This window comes from Sus scrofa, chromosome 12 (genome assembly GCF_054392235.1).
Source record: "Sus scrofa isolate SSC_HxYL_T2T_F1_AM1 chromosome 12, Sscrofa_HxYL_maternal_Yorkshire_Landrace_v2.0, whole genome shotgun sequence".
Lineage (NCBI taxonomy): Eukaryota > Metazoa > Chordata > Mammalia > Artiodactyla > Suidae > Sus > Sus scrofa.
The window spans coordinates 5,126,884-5,141,985 of NC_139394.1; the positions used below are offsets into that span (position 1 = coordinate 5,126,884).

General features: G+C 57.5%; 1 protein-coding gene across 7 annotated transcripts in view; it reads left to right on the forward strand.

Annotated features, from left to right (window-relative positions):
• The window catches only part of UBE2O (ubiquitin conjugating enzyme E2 O), a 59,132-nt gene that overhangs the window by 26,151 nt on the left and 17,879 nt on the right, over nt 1–15,102 (forward strand). Inside the window, exons 1-3 of one of the 7 annotated variants that reach the window (XM_084983484.1) lie at nt 5,720–5,823; nt 6,078–8,079; nt 8,184–8,299. The exons of 4 other annotated variants lie outside the window; for them this stretch is intronic. Coding sequence is in view for 1 of the 3 variants with exons in the window: in XM_005656913.4 (XP_005656970.1) it covers nt 6,723–6,797 (75 nt within the window). In the remaining 2 variants the exon portion in view is untranslated. Of the gene's footprint in view, nt 1–5,719; nt 5,824–6,077; nt 8,080–8,183; nt 8,300–15,102 lie in introns of those variants that run through there. 2 more of the 7 variants (XM_084983487.1, XM_005656913.4) reach the window with 2 other exon arrangements.

A 15,102-nucleotide genomic window follows, 5' to 3' on the forward strand; every position in this document is an offset into this window, starting at 1 on the left:
TAGAGACTCTCATGCTGAGTGAAGTCAGTCAGAAAGACAAATGCCTGATAGCACTTATATCTGGAATCTAATATGCGGCACAAATGAACCTTTCCATAGAACAGAAACTCATGGACTTGGAGAACAGACTTGTGGTTGCTGAGGGGGAGGGAGTGGGACAGACAGGGAATTTGGGGTTAATAGATGCAAACTATTGCCTTTGGAGTGGATAAGCAATGAGATCCTGCTGCACAGCACAGGGAACTATATCCAGTCACTTGTGATGGAGCCTGAGCGAGGAAGATGTGAGAAAAACTATATGTGTGTGTGACTGGGTCACTTGGCTATACAGCAGAAGTTGACCGAACACTGTAAATCAACTATAATGGAAAAAATTTAAATAATTAAAAACCAACATAAAACTAGGTCATTTCCCTAGAGAAAAAGTGAGCACAGAAAAAGTGTGGTAGGTGGAAAGCACTACAGGCAATGGAAATAAATCTGCCCGGATCGCAGTGAATATAAGCCGAGCAGAAGTCCAGTTCTGACCGAGGCCCTCAGGTCGGAAGGCAGCAGAGCCCTCGGCACTCAGCGGAGCGTCACATCCAGCCCGTGGCCTGACGCCCGTGGGGGGTCTTTCTCGGGAAGCTGGTGGGAGTTTTCTGGGGTCAGGAAGCGAGACCCCACGCAGGCAGGCTGTGGGAGAGGCGGGCTGGAATCCTGCGGCCGAGGGTCTCCAGGGAAGAGGCAGGCCCAGAAGCACCCGAGGGCTGCTTGAGCGTGTTTGGCGAAGCCGCGGCTAGCTCTGACAAAATCGTGATGGGTACACGGCTGGCGTGTGTCCACGGAGCGCTCGGTCCCGCTCTGCGCCTTCTTTGCTCCGTTCCAGCCCAGGGACGTTGCTGGAGTCAGGGCTGTAGCCTTGGACAGACAGGCTCAAGGTACGGGGTTGTCAGGGGACAGACAGGTAAGAAACAGAGGGGGCTTAGCGGTGCCAGCATATCATTTATGTATATGGGTAAATGTGCAAACTAATTAGAAAATGGCTGTCTTGAGAGAGCACTGTTGAGACGGTAAAACAGGGCATTGCTGTTCTGTGTTGTTAAGCCCTGTGGTACTTTTCTTTTTTTAAGTATTTACTATTTTTAGGAGTTTCCTGGTGGCACAGCGAGTTAGAGATCTGGCGTTGTCACTGCTGTGGCTGGGTTGCAGCTGTGGCCCTGGCCCAGGGACTTTCACATGCCAAGGGTGTGGCCAAAAAAAAAAAAAGAATTTACTATTTCAAACCAACACTGTTCAACAGAATACAGTATGAGCCACTGTGTCATTTAAGATTTTTCTTAGGAGTTCCCGTCGTGGCTCAGTGGTTAGTGAATCTGACTAGGAACCATGAGGTTGCGGGTTCGATCCCTGGCCTTACTCAGTGGGTTAAGGATCTGGCGTTGCCGTGAGCTGTGGTGTAGGTTGCAGACGCGGCTCGGATCCCGCGTTGCTATGGCTCTGGCATAGGCTGGCGGCTACAGCTCCGATTCTATCCCTAGCCTGGAAACGAAGGAGCAGCCCAAGAAGTGGCAAAAAGACAAAAAAAAAGATTTTTTTTTTTAGGAGTTCTCGTCGTGGCTCAGTGGTTAGTGAACCTGAGGATGCAGGTTTGATCCCTGGTCTTGCTCAGTCGGTTAAGGATCCGGCGTTGCCATGAGCTGTGGTATAGGGTGGCAGTTGTAGCTCCAATTAGACCCCTAGTCTGGGAATCTCCATATGCTGTGAGCATGGCCCTTAAAAAAAAAAAAAAGGGAAAAAAAAGATTTTTTTAGTGGCCACATTTAATAAAAAGTTGAAAAAGCAGGTGATATTGGGAGTTCCCATTGTGGCACAGTGGAAACATATCCAACCAGGAACCATGAGGTTGCAGGTTCGATCCCTAGCCTCACCCAGTGGGTTAAGGAACCGGCATTGCGGTGAGCTCTGGCGTAGGTCGAAGACTCAGCTTGGATCCCATGTTACTGTGGCTGTGGTGTAGGCCAGCAGCTGTAGCTCTGATTGGACTCCTAGCCTGGGAATCTCTATGTGCCACAGGTGTGGCCCTAAAATAGCCAAAAAAAAAAGCAGGTGATATTAATTTTAAAATATTTTATTTAAGTCCAGATAGAGCCAAGATACTGTTTGAACGTGTACTGAATATAAAAAAATGTTGCCGAGGTAGTTTGCGTTCTTCATCCCATCCTGTCTGTGTTAGAGCAGCCAGGTGGGGCCCAGGGCGGGTCTGCCCCCGGAAGGGTAGACCCTGAGGCTCCTGGGGGGTCTTGACGATGTGCAGACTGAGCCTGAAGAAGCCCATGCTGGAGGGTGGTTCCTGACCCCGCGCTCTTCCTTTTGCCCAGACACCCCTGCTCTTCAGCTCCCCGCTGACGCGACAGCTCTTCTGCGTTCTCTGGGAAGTCACAGTCTCAAAGACAGAAGCTGCGGTGCTGGGCTTCTCCTCCCTCCTGGAACTTTGCTCATAGATCCCGTTGGCAGCACTGCTCAGCATCTGCCCGGATTTCCCTGCGTTCTCTTAATGTAGTGATCGGAGCTGGGCTTAAGGTCTTTGAAAGGCTGGCGGGCTCGAAACCGAATGGCCAGACGGCCTCACCTTTCCGAGGAGCTCTGGCTTGTTTTCCGAATCAGCCTGGTTGCTGGCTCTCAGGTCCCTGTGCCCTGTGTGGAGCAGTTCTTTTTCTGAAGTGTGTGTGCCCAGCCCTGCGTCAGAGTCCTGCGTGGGCCCCCACCCCCACTACCCCCGTAGGCTGCTGCTTAGCAGCCAGTGCTTTAGAGTTCGGGCCCCGGAGAGGGCGTGCCTTTTGCCCAGGTCGCATCACCTCCATGTGTTGGAGGAGCCTTTTCTGCCCACCTTCTTCCTGGTGGCTTCAACCCCCATTGGCACAGTCTTGATGGAGGGAACGTGATTCTGTGCCCCGCCAGATAGAGTTGCGAGGAGAATTCCATGCGCCTGGATCTCGGATCATCTCTGATGGGTTCCCGAGGCCAGAGGAGGCTGGTCTTTGTCTTGGGGATCTGGGGCCAGGAGAGGTGGTTACCCGGCACCCTTCTGCAGATAATGGAAGTTTTCATCCTGTGCCCGTGTCTGCTCTCCATCTGGCAAAATATGAGCATCGGCAGAGAAGAAAGCGTTCCTGACTGCTGGGCTTTCTACCCCAAATCCATTTCCACGCATCTTCTATCATAACACAAGCCCCCACATTTTGTATTTAGCTCTTAGTTAAATGAAAAAATTGGAGTTCCCTGGTGGCTCAGTGGGTTAGGGATCCAGCATTGTCACTGCTGTGGCACAGGTTCAGTCCCTGGCCCAGGAGGTTCCACCTGCCGTGGGTGTGGCCAAAGAAACCCTACGCATAAATGCCTTAGAAGAGTAGGTAGGTTGTGTTCGTCCGTGGTGTTCAAGCAGACAGGCTCCTCTTAGGATGTGTTGGGCTGCAGTCAGAACCTCCAGAAGTCATGGTGTTTCTCTTGGTTTTGAGAAGGTTAGGAACTTGTGGTGTTAAGAGTGAAGGTTGAGGTATATGTATTTTAATGTCTGTTTCTTTTTCTTTTTCTTTTCTTTCTTTTTTCGGCAGTGCCCATGCCATGTGGAAGTTCCTCAGCCAGCAGTGACCCAAGCTGCTGCAGTGACAGTGCTGGATCCTTAACCCACTGGGCCACAAGGGAACTCCTTAATGTCCCTTCCTTCCTTCAATTTTTTTTTTTTTTTTTTTCATTTTTGGCCACCCTGTGGCATGTGGAGTTCCCAGGCCAGGGATCAGATCTGAGCTGCAGTTGTGACCTATCCTGCAGCTGCAGCCACACCTGATCCTTACCCCCTGGGCCAGGGATCAAACCTGCCTCCCAGCACTGCAGCGACACTGCCAATCCCATCATGCCACAACGGAGACTCCTTTAATGTCTGTTTCTTGAACAGTTGTTCTGTCTGGATCCTTGGAACTCCGCCCTCAGGTTTCAATCAGCGGAAAGCTGTGAGGGTTTAAGGGGCTGACGCGGATGCGTGTCTTGACGCTGTTGGTAGCTCCTCCCTCCCATTTCTTTCATTATCCTACTTAGATAACGTCTGAGAGTCGGGAAAGGCTGTATGGTCAGTGGGTTTTTCCTACCACACGCACACACGCTCACACACAGGCCCCTAGGAGGCTGCTTTTCCTTGCTTCTCCTCCCACTTCCCACCCCTTCCGCAAAGGACCCGGTTTGTGTAAAAGCTGCCGTTGTGTGAGCCTGGTCTCAGAGCTCTGCGTTAGGGCTCGGGGTGAGGGAGTCCAGCCGGGCGATAGCACATGAGGAAGGGCGGGCGGCTCCCCACCGCCAGCGGCTGAGGGTCCTCAGTCCTGCCCCGCAGGACCCTAGAAAGGGTGCGGGGCTGTGGGCCCTCGGTGCCATGCCAGCAGTGCCCGTGCCTGTGGGTGTCAGATAACCACCCCACCCCGCAGAGCTGTCCTGTGATGTGGTGGGCTGCTGTGCCTGGGGCTGGGGAGCTGAGCCGCTGGGCCAGGGTGCCAACCGTGGTCAGTGCACAAAGACTTAGGTGTGGTGAGAACCTACCCTTGAGCAGCGGGTGCTCTGGCTGGGGAAGCAACTCATGTATTAAGGGGTGACTGCCAGCTGGGAGTCTCTTGCCAGGAAGTGGCTGCTCACAACTCCTAGGTCTAAAGCAGGGGGCACAGGTGGGAGCAGAGGCCAAGACCCTTCAGCCTGCCTGCTGCCAACAGAAGTGCAGAGGTGGCTCAGCTAGGGACTCCAGATTGCTGTGTGAGACCCCTGGCCTTCTAGAGGGGGCCAGGCTTCTGGCTCCCCTGTTCTGTGCTGTGGGCGCCTCCCAGGTTATCTCTGAATCATCAGACTCTTGGCAGCATCCTGCCTGACCAGTTTTCGTTTTGTTTTGTTTTGTTTTTTAGGGCCGCACCCATGGCATACGGAGGTTCCCAGGCTAGCAGTCGAATTGGAGCTGTAGCTGCCGGCCTACACCACAGCTCACGGCAAGGCTGGATCCTTAACCCACTGAGCAAGGCCAGGAATCGAACCCTCAACCTCGTGGTTCCTGGTTGGATTCATTCCTGCTGTGCCAACAATGGGAGCTCCCCTAGCCAGTTTTGAATGTCTGAAAGGGGAGCCCTTCCTCAGCCTCCCTCCACTGTGGCTGCCGCCTTGCAGCCGTGGTTCCCAGAGGAGCCACCCCACTCCAGTCCCTGCTTCCTGTGTGGCTTCCGCCCACATCACTCCCAGCTGCTGGGCCTCCCAGCAGTGTGGGCACTGCCGACCACTCCTTTCTGCCACCTGTCCCCATAATCGTGGCCCCTCTGGCAGCCACTGCCCAGGGCACACTGGCCTCCGTCCTGGAGCGGAGGCCTCACTGAGGAGGGGCATCTGAGCACTGACTTGGGCGGCTCTCTGGGCAGGTGGAGAACCGTGCTCCCTGCGCCTGCTGTGTCCTCACCCTCCTCTCGGCTCGTCCTGGCCCGATGTGTCCTTAGCGCCAGGCACAGCGGCTGACCCCTAGAAGGTGTGGAGGTGTTGAGGGAGCGTGTGGAGGGAGGGTGGACGGGCCACCGACCATCCCCGAGCAGCAGCAGCATTTAGCAGATGTCAAAGGGGGCACACCCAGACCTCCCGCGGGGCGGCCTCTGTCCCTGCCCAGCCCCGGGGGAGGAGAGGAGAGGCGTGTCTGGGCTCAGGCCTGAGAGCGGCCTCCTGTCGCACCCTCTCCCCGTGGAGTCCCGGCTTCGTTCATCCTCGGCCGGGCCGGGCCGGACAACTGATGACCGAAGGAAGCGCTGGGAGAGTTGGGAGCGTGTGAGGGAGGTGGGCCTGGGAGGGCGAGAGAACCGCTGTTTCCATGGCTCGGCACGTGCCACACACACCCCGGGGCCTAGCCATCAACACCGGCGCCACAGGCCTGCCGTCACCCTCCGGTGGCTCGTGGCCCTTGCGGGAAGGGCCGTGGCAGAGCCCTCGGGGCGTCCTCATGGGCTCCGTCTTCCTCCACGTGGGCTCGCTGCACCGTGAACTCGGCCCAGAAGGGGGCTGCTAAGTACTTGTGCTGGGTTTTGTCACAGCTCTTGGCTCAGAGGCCCCATCCTCTCCTGACCCGCTCCTGGCCGAGGGAAGGAAGACGGGCCTGTCGAGGCTGCCGACCCCCGGCGGGGCCACCAGTCTGGGGCCGTGACCGTGACCCCGATGTGCGGATCGGGCCGAGTCAGACGGCTGTCAGCAATCTGGGACCCGCTGGCCGGTAGACCGTTGCTCCGACGCGAGGCCCCGGCTCGCTCTCCGTCCCGGGCGCCCGGGGTCTCTTCCTCCTTGGCTTTCTGCGCTGTCCCCCGACTCCTGCTTCCCTGGGTGGGGCTGGGGGGCCGTGTTTGCCTTGGCAAGATGTCATTTTGGAATCGAGGCAAGTGGAGACGCGGCACTGTTCTGGCACAGCCGTCCTGGGGAGGGTCCCGCTTACCTGCCTGCTGGGTGGCTCCGGGAGGCGGCGGGGCCCCTGAGCTCGCAGGTGCGCGGGTAGATGAGCCACCCTGCCCTCCTGCCCCCACGTCACTGGGGACCTGGCCCCTGAGGAAAGACTCGGCCCTGCAGGGCTCTGGTGTGTTATTTTTACTGCCTCTTCCTCCCATATCTGCATGTTCAGAAATAGCAGTGCTGAGTGAATCCCTCTCAGTCTGAGTCCGCCTTGGAAGGTAGGATGCATTTTGCAGAGCATGGCTGTCGGTCAGCAGCTGATTCTCAGCATTCCGGCGTGTGGACCGCAGGAGCCCCGGATGTTCTGGGTGGAGGTAAGGCTCGGTGTCACGAGCCCCTGCGGGGCCGCTGCGGGAACGAGGCCCCAGCTCTGCTGACCAGGGATGATGTCATCCTGAAGATGACGTCATTTTTCTGTGGGTTTGCAGTGGGGAAGGTGAGGAAGAGGGAGCAGCGGGAGCCGAGGTCCCGGTCCTCTTGGAGGCTGGACCGGGCAGGGACCGGCCTTCCTGCCGGGGCAGTTTGCTATCTGGCTTGGGGTTCTCGCAGGCGGGGAGAGCCACGCTTTACACACCAGCTCTGTCCCGTCCAGTAACCCAGCTCGGAAAATCACATTCTTGTGGCCTCCTTGTGGGCCTGGAGCTGCCTCCCCTGGAAGTCCTTGTGGTGGGAAGCGCGCATCCTGGGCGTCCAGTGATGCTTGCTGGCAGATTCTGCTCTCTGCCGTTTAGGTAGCAGCTGGCTGGGCTGGACCCATGGCTGTTGGTCAGCAGGGTCAGGTATCCACAGCTGTCCCGGCGCTGGGGCTTTGCTCTCGGTGTCTGGAAACTGACCTAGACTGGGGTCTGGGCTGCCTGAGCAGAGGTCACAGTTGGAGCTGCATCGTTTGCAGGCCCTGGAGCCTGTGCGTCTCTTCGGGCCGAACCGCAGGAGGAGCGTGGCGGGGATGCTGAAGGGTGGACGTTGGCTGAAGCTCACTTTCCTGGTTATTTTAATCCACTTGATTTTGCACCTTGATCCCCAGATTTCGGCCTCAAAATTTTTTTTTTCGTTAAAAGCAAATGTCCCTAAGTTGTCAGGGTCCTATTTTGTTTCAGGAGAAAGGGAAATATATAGTTGAAATAAAATTATTTTAACCAGACCGATATCAGACTCACCCACAGAGGAAATAGATTCCTGGCTTTACCCAGAGATTCATTCAGTAGGTTTTGGGGTTAAAAAAAAAAAATCAAGAAAAAATCTGTTGTTTTTGTTTTTATTTCCTGAACTGTACCTACAGCATGTGGAAGTTACCAGGCCAGGGATCAACCCCTGGCCACAGCTGCAACCAGAGTCACAGAAGTGACAACACTGGTTCCTTATCCCGCTGAGCCATGAGAAGCTGTACTTTTAGAAGAGCTGAGTCGTCTCTTAGCTGCCTTAAACCTAGTCCTGGTCCCAAGGGACCTGTGGGAGCCGCCTCCGCTTTTCTTCATACTCCTGCTACCTCAGCGCCGCGAAGTCACGTGTCCAGACACCGCCCTTCTGGGCTCACGGAGCCGTCAGTTGGCGTCCACCAGTTGCCCTTCAAAGTCCAGGCGCAACCCGCTACCTTGGGTGTGTGTTGGCCAACCCGCTGCCTTGCGGTTGCTGATTTTAAGGCTTGGTGTCTAGAAGTGCGTGTCCAGGAGTTCAAATAAGTGTTGCTCTTGCACTCTCAGGAAGTGTGTGCTCCTCCCGATATGTGATAATGTGAATTCTGGCTGAGTCCTCCCTGCGTAGGACCTGGAGGGGCCCAGAGGAAGGACGGACGTTTCCACCTAATTGTACAGAGAAGGTAACTGCGTCCTGGTGTCTGTCCACTGGTTACCCCCCACCCCCGGCACCTGCGGGCGTCGTGCGCCGGCGAGGCTGTCCTGGGCTCCCTCCCTCCTTCCCTCCCTCCCTCCGCGTTCACCCCAGCCTGAGAGCACCCAGAGCCCTGGACAGCACCTCCTCTGGGGTGGCTGCCCTGCCCCCAGCTCAGCACCCTCTCATTCACTCCTGACCATACCTGCTCATCGCCCAGGTGGGTGCACCTGTGCGCATTGCAAGGGGAAGAGAGGAGTTCTTGCTGTGGCTCAGTGGGTTAAGAACCCAACGTAGTGTCCGTGAGGATGCAGGTTCCATCCCTGCTGAGTGGGTTAAGGATCTGGCGTTGCCTCACACTGCGACATGGGTCACAGAGGCGGCTTGTGTCCAGTGTGGCTGTGGCCATGGCCTGCTGCTGCAGCTCCAGTTCCATCCCCAGCCTGGGAACGTCCCTGTGCTGCAGGTATGGCTGTAAAAAGACAGAAAAGGGGGTGGGGGAGGAGAAGGTCGACCATACAAGCCAGAGGGTGGTCATCTACGTGGCGTCAGAGCTCCTGTGGGGGCTCCCGAACCAGCTCCCTGACACTGAAATCCTTCCAAGTTAGTAATTTAGACTTTCTTGTAATGACATCTAAATCAAGAGGCACCTGTACATTCATTTCTGCATCTTGTTTCAGTCTTCGTGGATGTTACTTATTTCACGGGTGTGTTTTCTCTCACTGGACTCTAAGTTCCCAGGGAGAGAAACCATCAGGGGCCTGGTCCAGGCTTTGCCCTGTTGCTCTTGTCACGGGGCCTTCTCAGGCCAGGTGGGCCAGGGCCATCTTCTCCTTTCCGCCTACCCCTGCCCCGGGTTGGGGTGGGGTCTGTGGGGATGCACATTCCGAATTGACCAGCTGCATGGCCCCTCGGCAGGGACACAGGGACAGGTGCTGGGCAGGTCGACTCTAGGGCTCCTAGAGATGTCGCGGGGCTGGAAGGGCCTGGGGCTCATCCCACCCAGGGTTGCCCCTCTCAGGTGAGGCGTCTGACGCCCACGGAGTCAGGGACTTACAGCTGGGGAGTGGCACCGCGGTGGCCCCTGTGGGACCCGGTTCTTGTCTCACGCGCCTGCAGGGCTGGAGCGATGCTTCCTCTCAGCCTCGGGGTTTCTGCTTTTTCACTCCTGAGGATCAGTCCTGCTGGAAGGAGCCGGCTTGGGTGAGCTTTGCAAGAAGCGGTGGCGACGGGGTGGTTGGTCAGGTGTTTAAGACTTAGCGGTCAAGCCAAGAGGTAATAGCAGCCCCCAGGAGCCATTTGGTCTGTGCCAGACACCAGGCCAGTTGGTGCCCGAGTAACAGCCACCACCCTCACTGGCTCTCTATTTCATCTGCCTTGAAATAGTAACTGCAGGTGTTTGCGAAACAAGCAGAGGTGCATGTGGGTTCAGGCGGGTTGTGTTCCTTCCACGTGGGGTCCCTTAGAGTTGAGGTGGGCCCAGCCTGCCCCACTGGGCTCAGACACAGTCCCCTTTTTGCTGTTTTTCTCTCCCCTTGCTGCCTTTAAAATGCCAGTCAAGGGGTTCCTGTTGTGGCTCAGCAATAACAAACCTGACTAGTATCCACGAGGATGCGGGTTCGATCCCTGGCCTCGCTCAGTGGGCTAAGGATCCGGTGTTGCCGTGAGCTGCGGTGTAGGTCACAGATGAAGTTCGGATCCCACATGGCTGTGGCTGTGGAGTAGGCGGGTGGCTACAGCTCCAATTGGACCCCTAGCCTGGGAACCTCCATGTGCCGCTGGAGCGGCCCTAAAAAAAAAAAAGCAAAGAAAGAAATCCTGCCGTTCAGTTTCCCCTTTTAACCGTGCCCCTTTCGGAGGGAGGCCTCAGTCTAAAGCTCCCCGTCCATGCCCTCCTGCTAACGCGGGAGTCCCAGGCTGTTCTGTCCTCTGTCAGGCCAGGTTGATAAGCCCAGGGCCGAGACAGCGGGCACAGCGCCGGGTTCTTTGTCCGGGTCAGCTCTGGCCACCGGAACGCACGTGCCGCACCCCAAACTGCAGCGTCTGCAGAGACCCAGCTCTGCGGCCAGGCTCCAGCTGACCTGCTGCTGGGCATGGCTCCCGGTCCTTCCCCTCACTTGGCAGGCAGCTGGACTCAGTCCCCTTGGACAGGCCGTGCCTCTGGGCCATCCAGCAAGCTGGCAAGCCGAGCTGCAGTTTCCAGGCAGTGATGCAGTCATGCTGCATTGCCCGACCCCAGCTACAGGCTCTGGTCCGCAGTGTGCCGTCAGAGAGAGGTCCCTGGGGACGGGGCTGTCCTTGGGGCTTGAGAATATAGAGGCCTGGCTGATTCTCACCTGAAGCGGGTGGGGTGGCCCTTGCCCGCATCTCTGAGGGACATTTCCCACATGCAGCCTGGCCCTTCCTGCCCTCCCCCACCTGCCATTTAGAAACAGGAGTGGTTTTTTTTTTTGGTTTTTTAGGGCCACAGTCGTGGCATATGGGGGTTCCCAGGCTGGGGGGTCGAATTGAAGCTATAGCTGCTGGCCTACACCACAGCCACAGCTACAGTAACATGGGATCTGAGCTGCATCTGCGACCTGTGCCACAGCTCTTGGCAACGCCAGATCCCTGACCCACTGAGTGAGGCCAGGGATCGAACCCACGTCCTCATGAATACCAGTCAGATTCATTTCTGCTGCGCCACAATGGGAACTCCCTAGAAACAGGAATTTTTGTGTCTCTCCCCAGCTCAGCAGTGTATTTATTTGTATAAATATTTTTGGGTATTTTCATTTTATCTCCCCCATCTAAATGTAAGTTCTGTGAAGCCAGGGCACATAACCTAAATATTTGTATTCTTGTCTCATTCTGAATCTATAGAAAACACTCAAAAACTATTGAATTGATTGACCTTAGTCTTTGGTTTTAGCAGAGCTTCTGTTGAATGGTTTCCATAGCATGTGATTGACAGAAGTTTCCAGTTAGGGGCCCCAGCGTTTGTCTTTTCTTCTGCTGCCCAGCCGTTTCCAGCTGCCCAGGCATGTCAGGCCTCTGCCATTTGTGTTTGCTGACAAAACCTTCCATCCTCAGGTGGGCAGCTGGCTGATGGCTGGGTTATTAGGGACGCAGTCACGCGACGGTCACGAAAGTTAGTACACTGGCAGCCGCTGGACTCACTGGCCCGTCATACCCCCAGATCCGTTCAGAACTGGAAGCTGGGGCGTAGGGAGAAGCTGGAAGAGGAGCCCAGCATCCAGCCCACAGTTAGTGCTGTTTCCTGCCACTCCCCGTTTGACTGTCCCGACGGCAGCTTATTGGCATTTTAAGTAATGCCAGGAGGTGAAAGTCCCCCCCCTCCCCCCGCAGAGTCTCTTTGTAAACTCTGGATCCTAGGGGTTTGGATTGTTTGCTTGTTTTGGGCTCTGGACCAGCTTCCGAGGAGGAGAGATGCCTCTGTCAGCTTGATGTAACTGGCCGAAACCCTGGCCGGAGAGAACCAGCTGAGCAGATGGGCAGGGCGGGGGCTCTCAGACTTCTTGGAAGTGACCCACCATTGAATGCTCGCCTCACGCCGGGACTCAGGACCCGTGCACGCTATACGTCCAACTGGAAACGTTTTCCCAGAACAGCGCTTAGCTGTCCTGTCTGCGGTGCACTCGGGTATCCCCTCCCCGGCCCCCCGGCCCCGCAAGGGTGGCCGTGACCCGCCACACTGATTTCATGGCCCGCTGACGGTCACAGTGCTCCAGGGAGCATTCATTCCATTCAAGGGTTTCCGCGGCTTCTCCAGAATTCTCGCTGTGGGATAAACGTCCCGGTCTGGCCTCCTCCTGCGTTGGCCGGCGTTGGAGGGAGGGCGTTGGGGTACCTGGGCTGCCCCTCCGCCCTCCCCCCTCGTCTCTACGCCAGATCCTTCTAAACTCTTTGAAGACTGTACATTCCTTATTTCACAGTTGTCGTCTTCTCTAGCCTTGACTCTAGAGCAAGCACCAAAAACATTTCCTTGACCTTAGTGCTGGGTGTTAGCAGATTTCCTGCTGAAAGCTCTCCTCTGCTGCCACCCCCAGAGCCGAGTTGGCGTCTCAGCCAGTGACAGACGCCGTGTGCACCCCACCGGCGCGTCGTCCTCCCTTTCGTACTTGGATGCTGCCGGTGGCTCCCTGGCCCCACTACTGGGACCCAGGGGCGGCGGGACTGGGGCCTCCTTCGGCATCTGCGCCCTCGGCCCTTCAGCCCCTCAGCCGAGGGACGGGGCGGAGCTGGTTGGGAGGCCCTGACGTTCCCCCCGCCCCCTCGGTGACCACTGTCCAGGCCGAAGCGGCGTCAGGGCCGGGAGGGATGCTATTTCTCAGGCTGTGCTTACCCCTTAGGAAGCAGGAAGCCTTAGGAATTCCTAGCACTGGTTGACCGCGGACTCCTTTCAGGAGTCTGTCCTTAGTCCTGGTCTGGGTGGCCCGCCTCGTCCCCGGGTGTCTGCTGGCCTTGCCACGTTGCTCTCCTCCTCCCCCAGGAAGGGCCCGGCTCAGTCCACGGAGCACAACCCAAACCGGGGCCGCAGCCAGCTGTCCCCCGTTTTCCACTCACTGTCCAGGGCCACGGGGCTGGCAGACAGCTTGTCCTTGGAACCTGAGACTCTGGGTGCTGGACCTTTTGTTGGGAGCTGCTCCCGCTGTCGGTCGAGGCTCTGGCCTGGCGGACCTCTCTCACCCCGGAGGAGACTGCGTGAAGCTCTTCCTTGTGGGGCTGAAGGACACCCGCCTCTCCTCCCCTGGGTTTGGCCTTGCCGGGGGAGTGACAGGAGATGGCAGTGGCAGGCAGATGGCTTCCAGCCTTGACACAAACGCTCGGGCTCCTTTAAGGGCCCTCCTTTGCCTCTCGTTGGGCTCCCTGCCACTTCCCCCTTCACACGGGGAGCTTCTCACAGGGCGCTGCTTGGCCTCCCCTGAGCAGGCCAGCCTTGGGGCCACCCAGTCCTACAGGATGTGACACTTAGATCCACTTGAAAGTAGCCTCTTCATCTTCAACCAGTTGATCAGCCTCAGTTTGCCTTTTTCTGTCCTTGGAACATTTTTATGCAGTGAACTCGGGTTCTTCCAGGTCAGCCGGGAGCAGTGTTAGCAGTGCGGACCTGGACCGAGAGCCGGGGACCAGCTCGGCGCTCCCGCTGTGCTGTCAGCCTGGGGCCGGGGCAGTGCTGGGCCTGCAGGCCGAGCTCCCGGGAAGGGCCCAGCCGCGCTGCGCCACTGCCCGCCCCGGCGGTTGTCGCCATGCCTTCCTGCCGCTGGTCTGCTTTCTGACGCGCAGCTCCTCGGTAGCTCTGCCTTCAGACAGGGTCTGGAGGGCGAGCCTTTCACCCACGTCCCGTCGCAGCGCGACAGGCTCTCCTGGGAACAGCCTCGGGCCCCTCAGCCTCGGCCCTGCTGACGCTTTGGGCCAGATCACTCTCTGTTCGGGGGGGCCGGGGGGCGCTGTCCTGTGTTGTTGGCTGTTTAACAGCATCCATGGCCTCTGCCCACCAGAAGCCCCTTCCCCCGGCTGTGACAGCAGCCAAAAGTGTCTCCAGACGTTACACGTGTCCTCTGGGGCAGAACCACGGCGTGTCCTCTGCCGACACCCAAGCCCTTCGGCATCGCCCTCTGCTCAGAGGCCTGCGGGACCTCCCTCTTGCCCGGGAGGACTCCCGGGTCCTTCCCTGGTGCCGTCCCCAAGGCCCACACAACCTGGCCCCGCCTCCTGCTCCCCCTTGCTCCACCTCGGCCCTTCCAGCCTCTGCTGGACAGCCAGCCCTCCGGACACACCACCAGCGTCCTCACGGCAGCTCTCCTGTCTGCTTGGAGAGCTCACCCCCCAGTACACTCAGATCTCTGTCACTTGTCACCTTGGGATGGCCTTTCCTGATCACTCACCTAAAGTAACTCTCTCGTGCTGCCCCCTGCTGCCAGCCTCTGCCAGGCACCCCCCCAATCGCCTTGGTTTTGTGTGTGACGTGTCGCAGCGCCCGGCCTGTGTGTGTGTCTGTCCTGTTCCTCGCTGCACTGGAACGAAGCACGTGAGAGCACATCTCAGCAGTGCCTGCCCTCCTCCCACAGCAGGTGCAGGAGTCCTCTCCAGGGGCCAGATACGTTTGCTCCTCCTGTTTCCAGGGGAGGAGAGGATGTGGGTTCCGGGGTTCCCCGGGCTCGTCCTGCAGGTGTGGCACAGAAGTGTCCAAGCACAGGGAATTGTACTCCATATTTTTCGTTGTTGTTCTTGTTGTTTGTCTTTTTAGGGCTGAACCTGCAGCATATGGAAGCTCCCAGGCTAGGGGTCACATCGGAGCTACAGGTGCTGGCCTGCGCCGCAGCCACAGCCACAGCAATGCAGGATCTGAGCTGCATCTGCGACCTACACCACAGCTCACGGCAACGCCAGATGGCCAACCCACTGAGCGAGGCCAGGGATGGAACCCGCGCCCTCACGGATACCCGTCAGATTGATCCCGCTGCACCACAGCGGGCGCTCCTGTACTCGGGATCTTGTGAAACCTGTAATGGGCTGTGATCTGCAAACCCCACAGGAACCGCTGGGCTGTGTGCCTGAAACTAACGCAACATTGTAGATCGGCTCGACTTCAATTTAAACTCATTTCTAAAAAGCAGCTGCAGCCCTCTTCACTCAACATTTTAACGTTTCGTCACGGTGTCTTTCTTGTCCTTTCTCTGTTGGGACCCCTCTCCTAGCTGCAGCTCTCCCTCAGAAATGTTCAGCGGTCGCCCGCCACCTCCGAGCTTGTCCACATCCTGGAGCCTTTATTGACTCTTAAAATCTGTT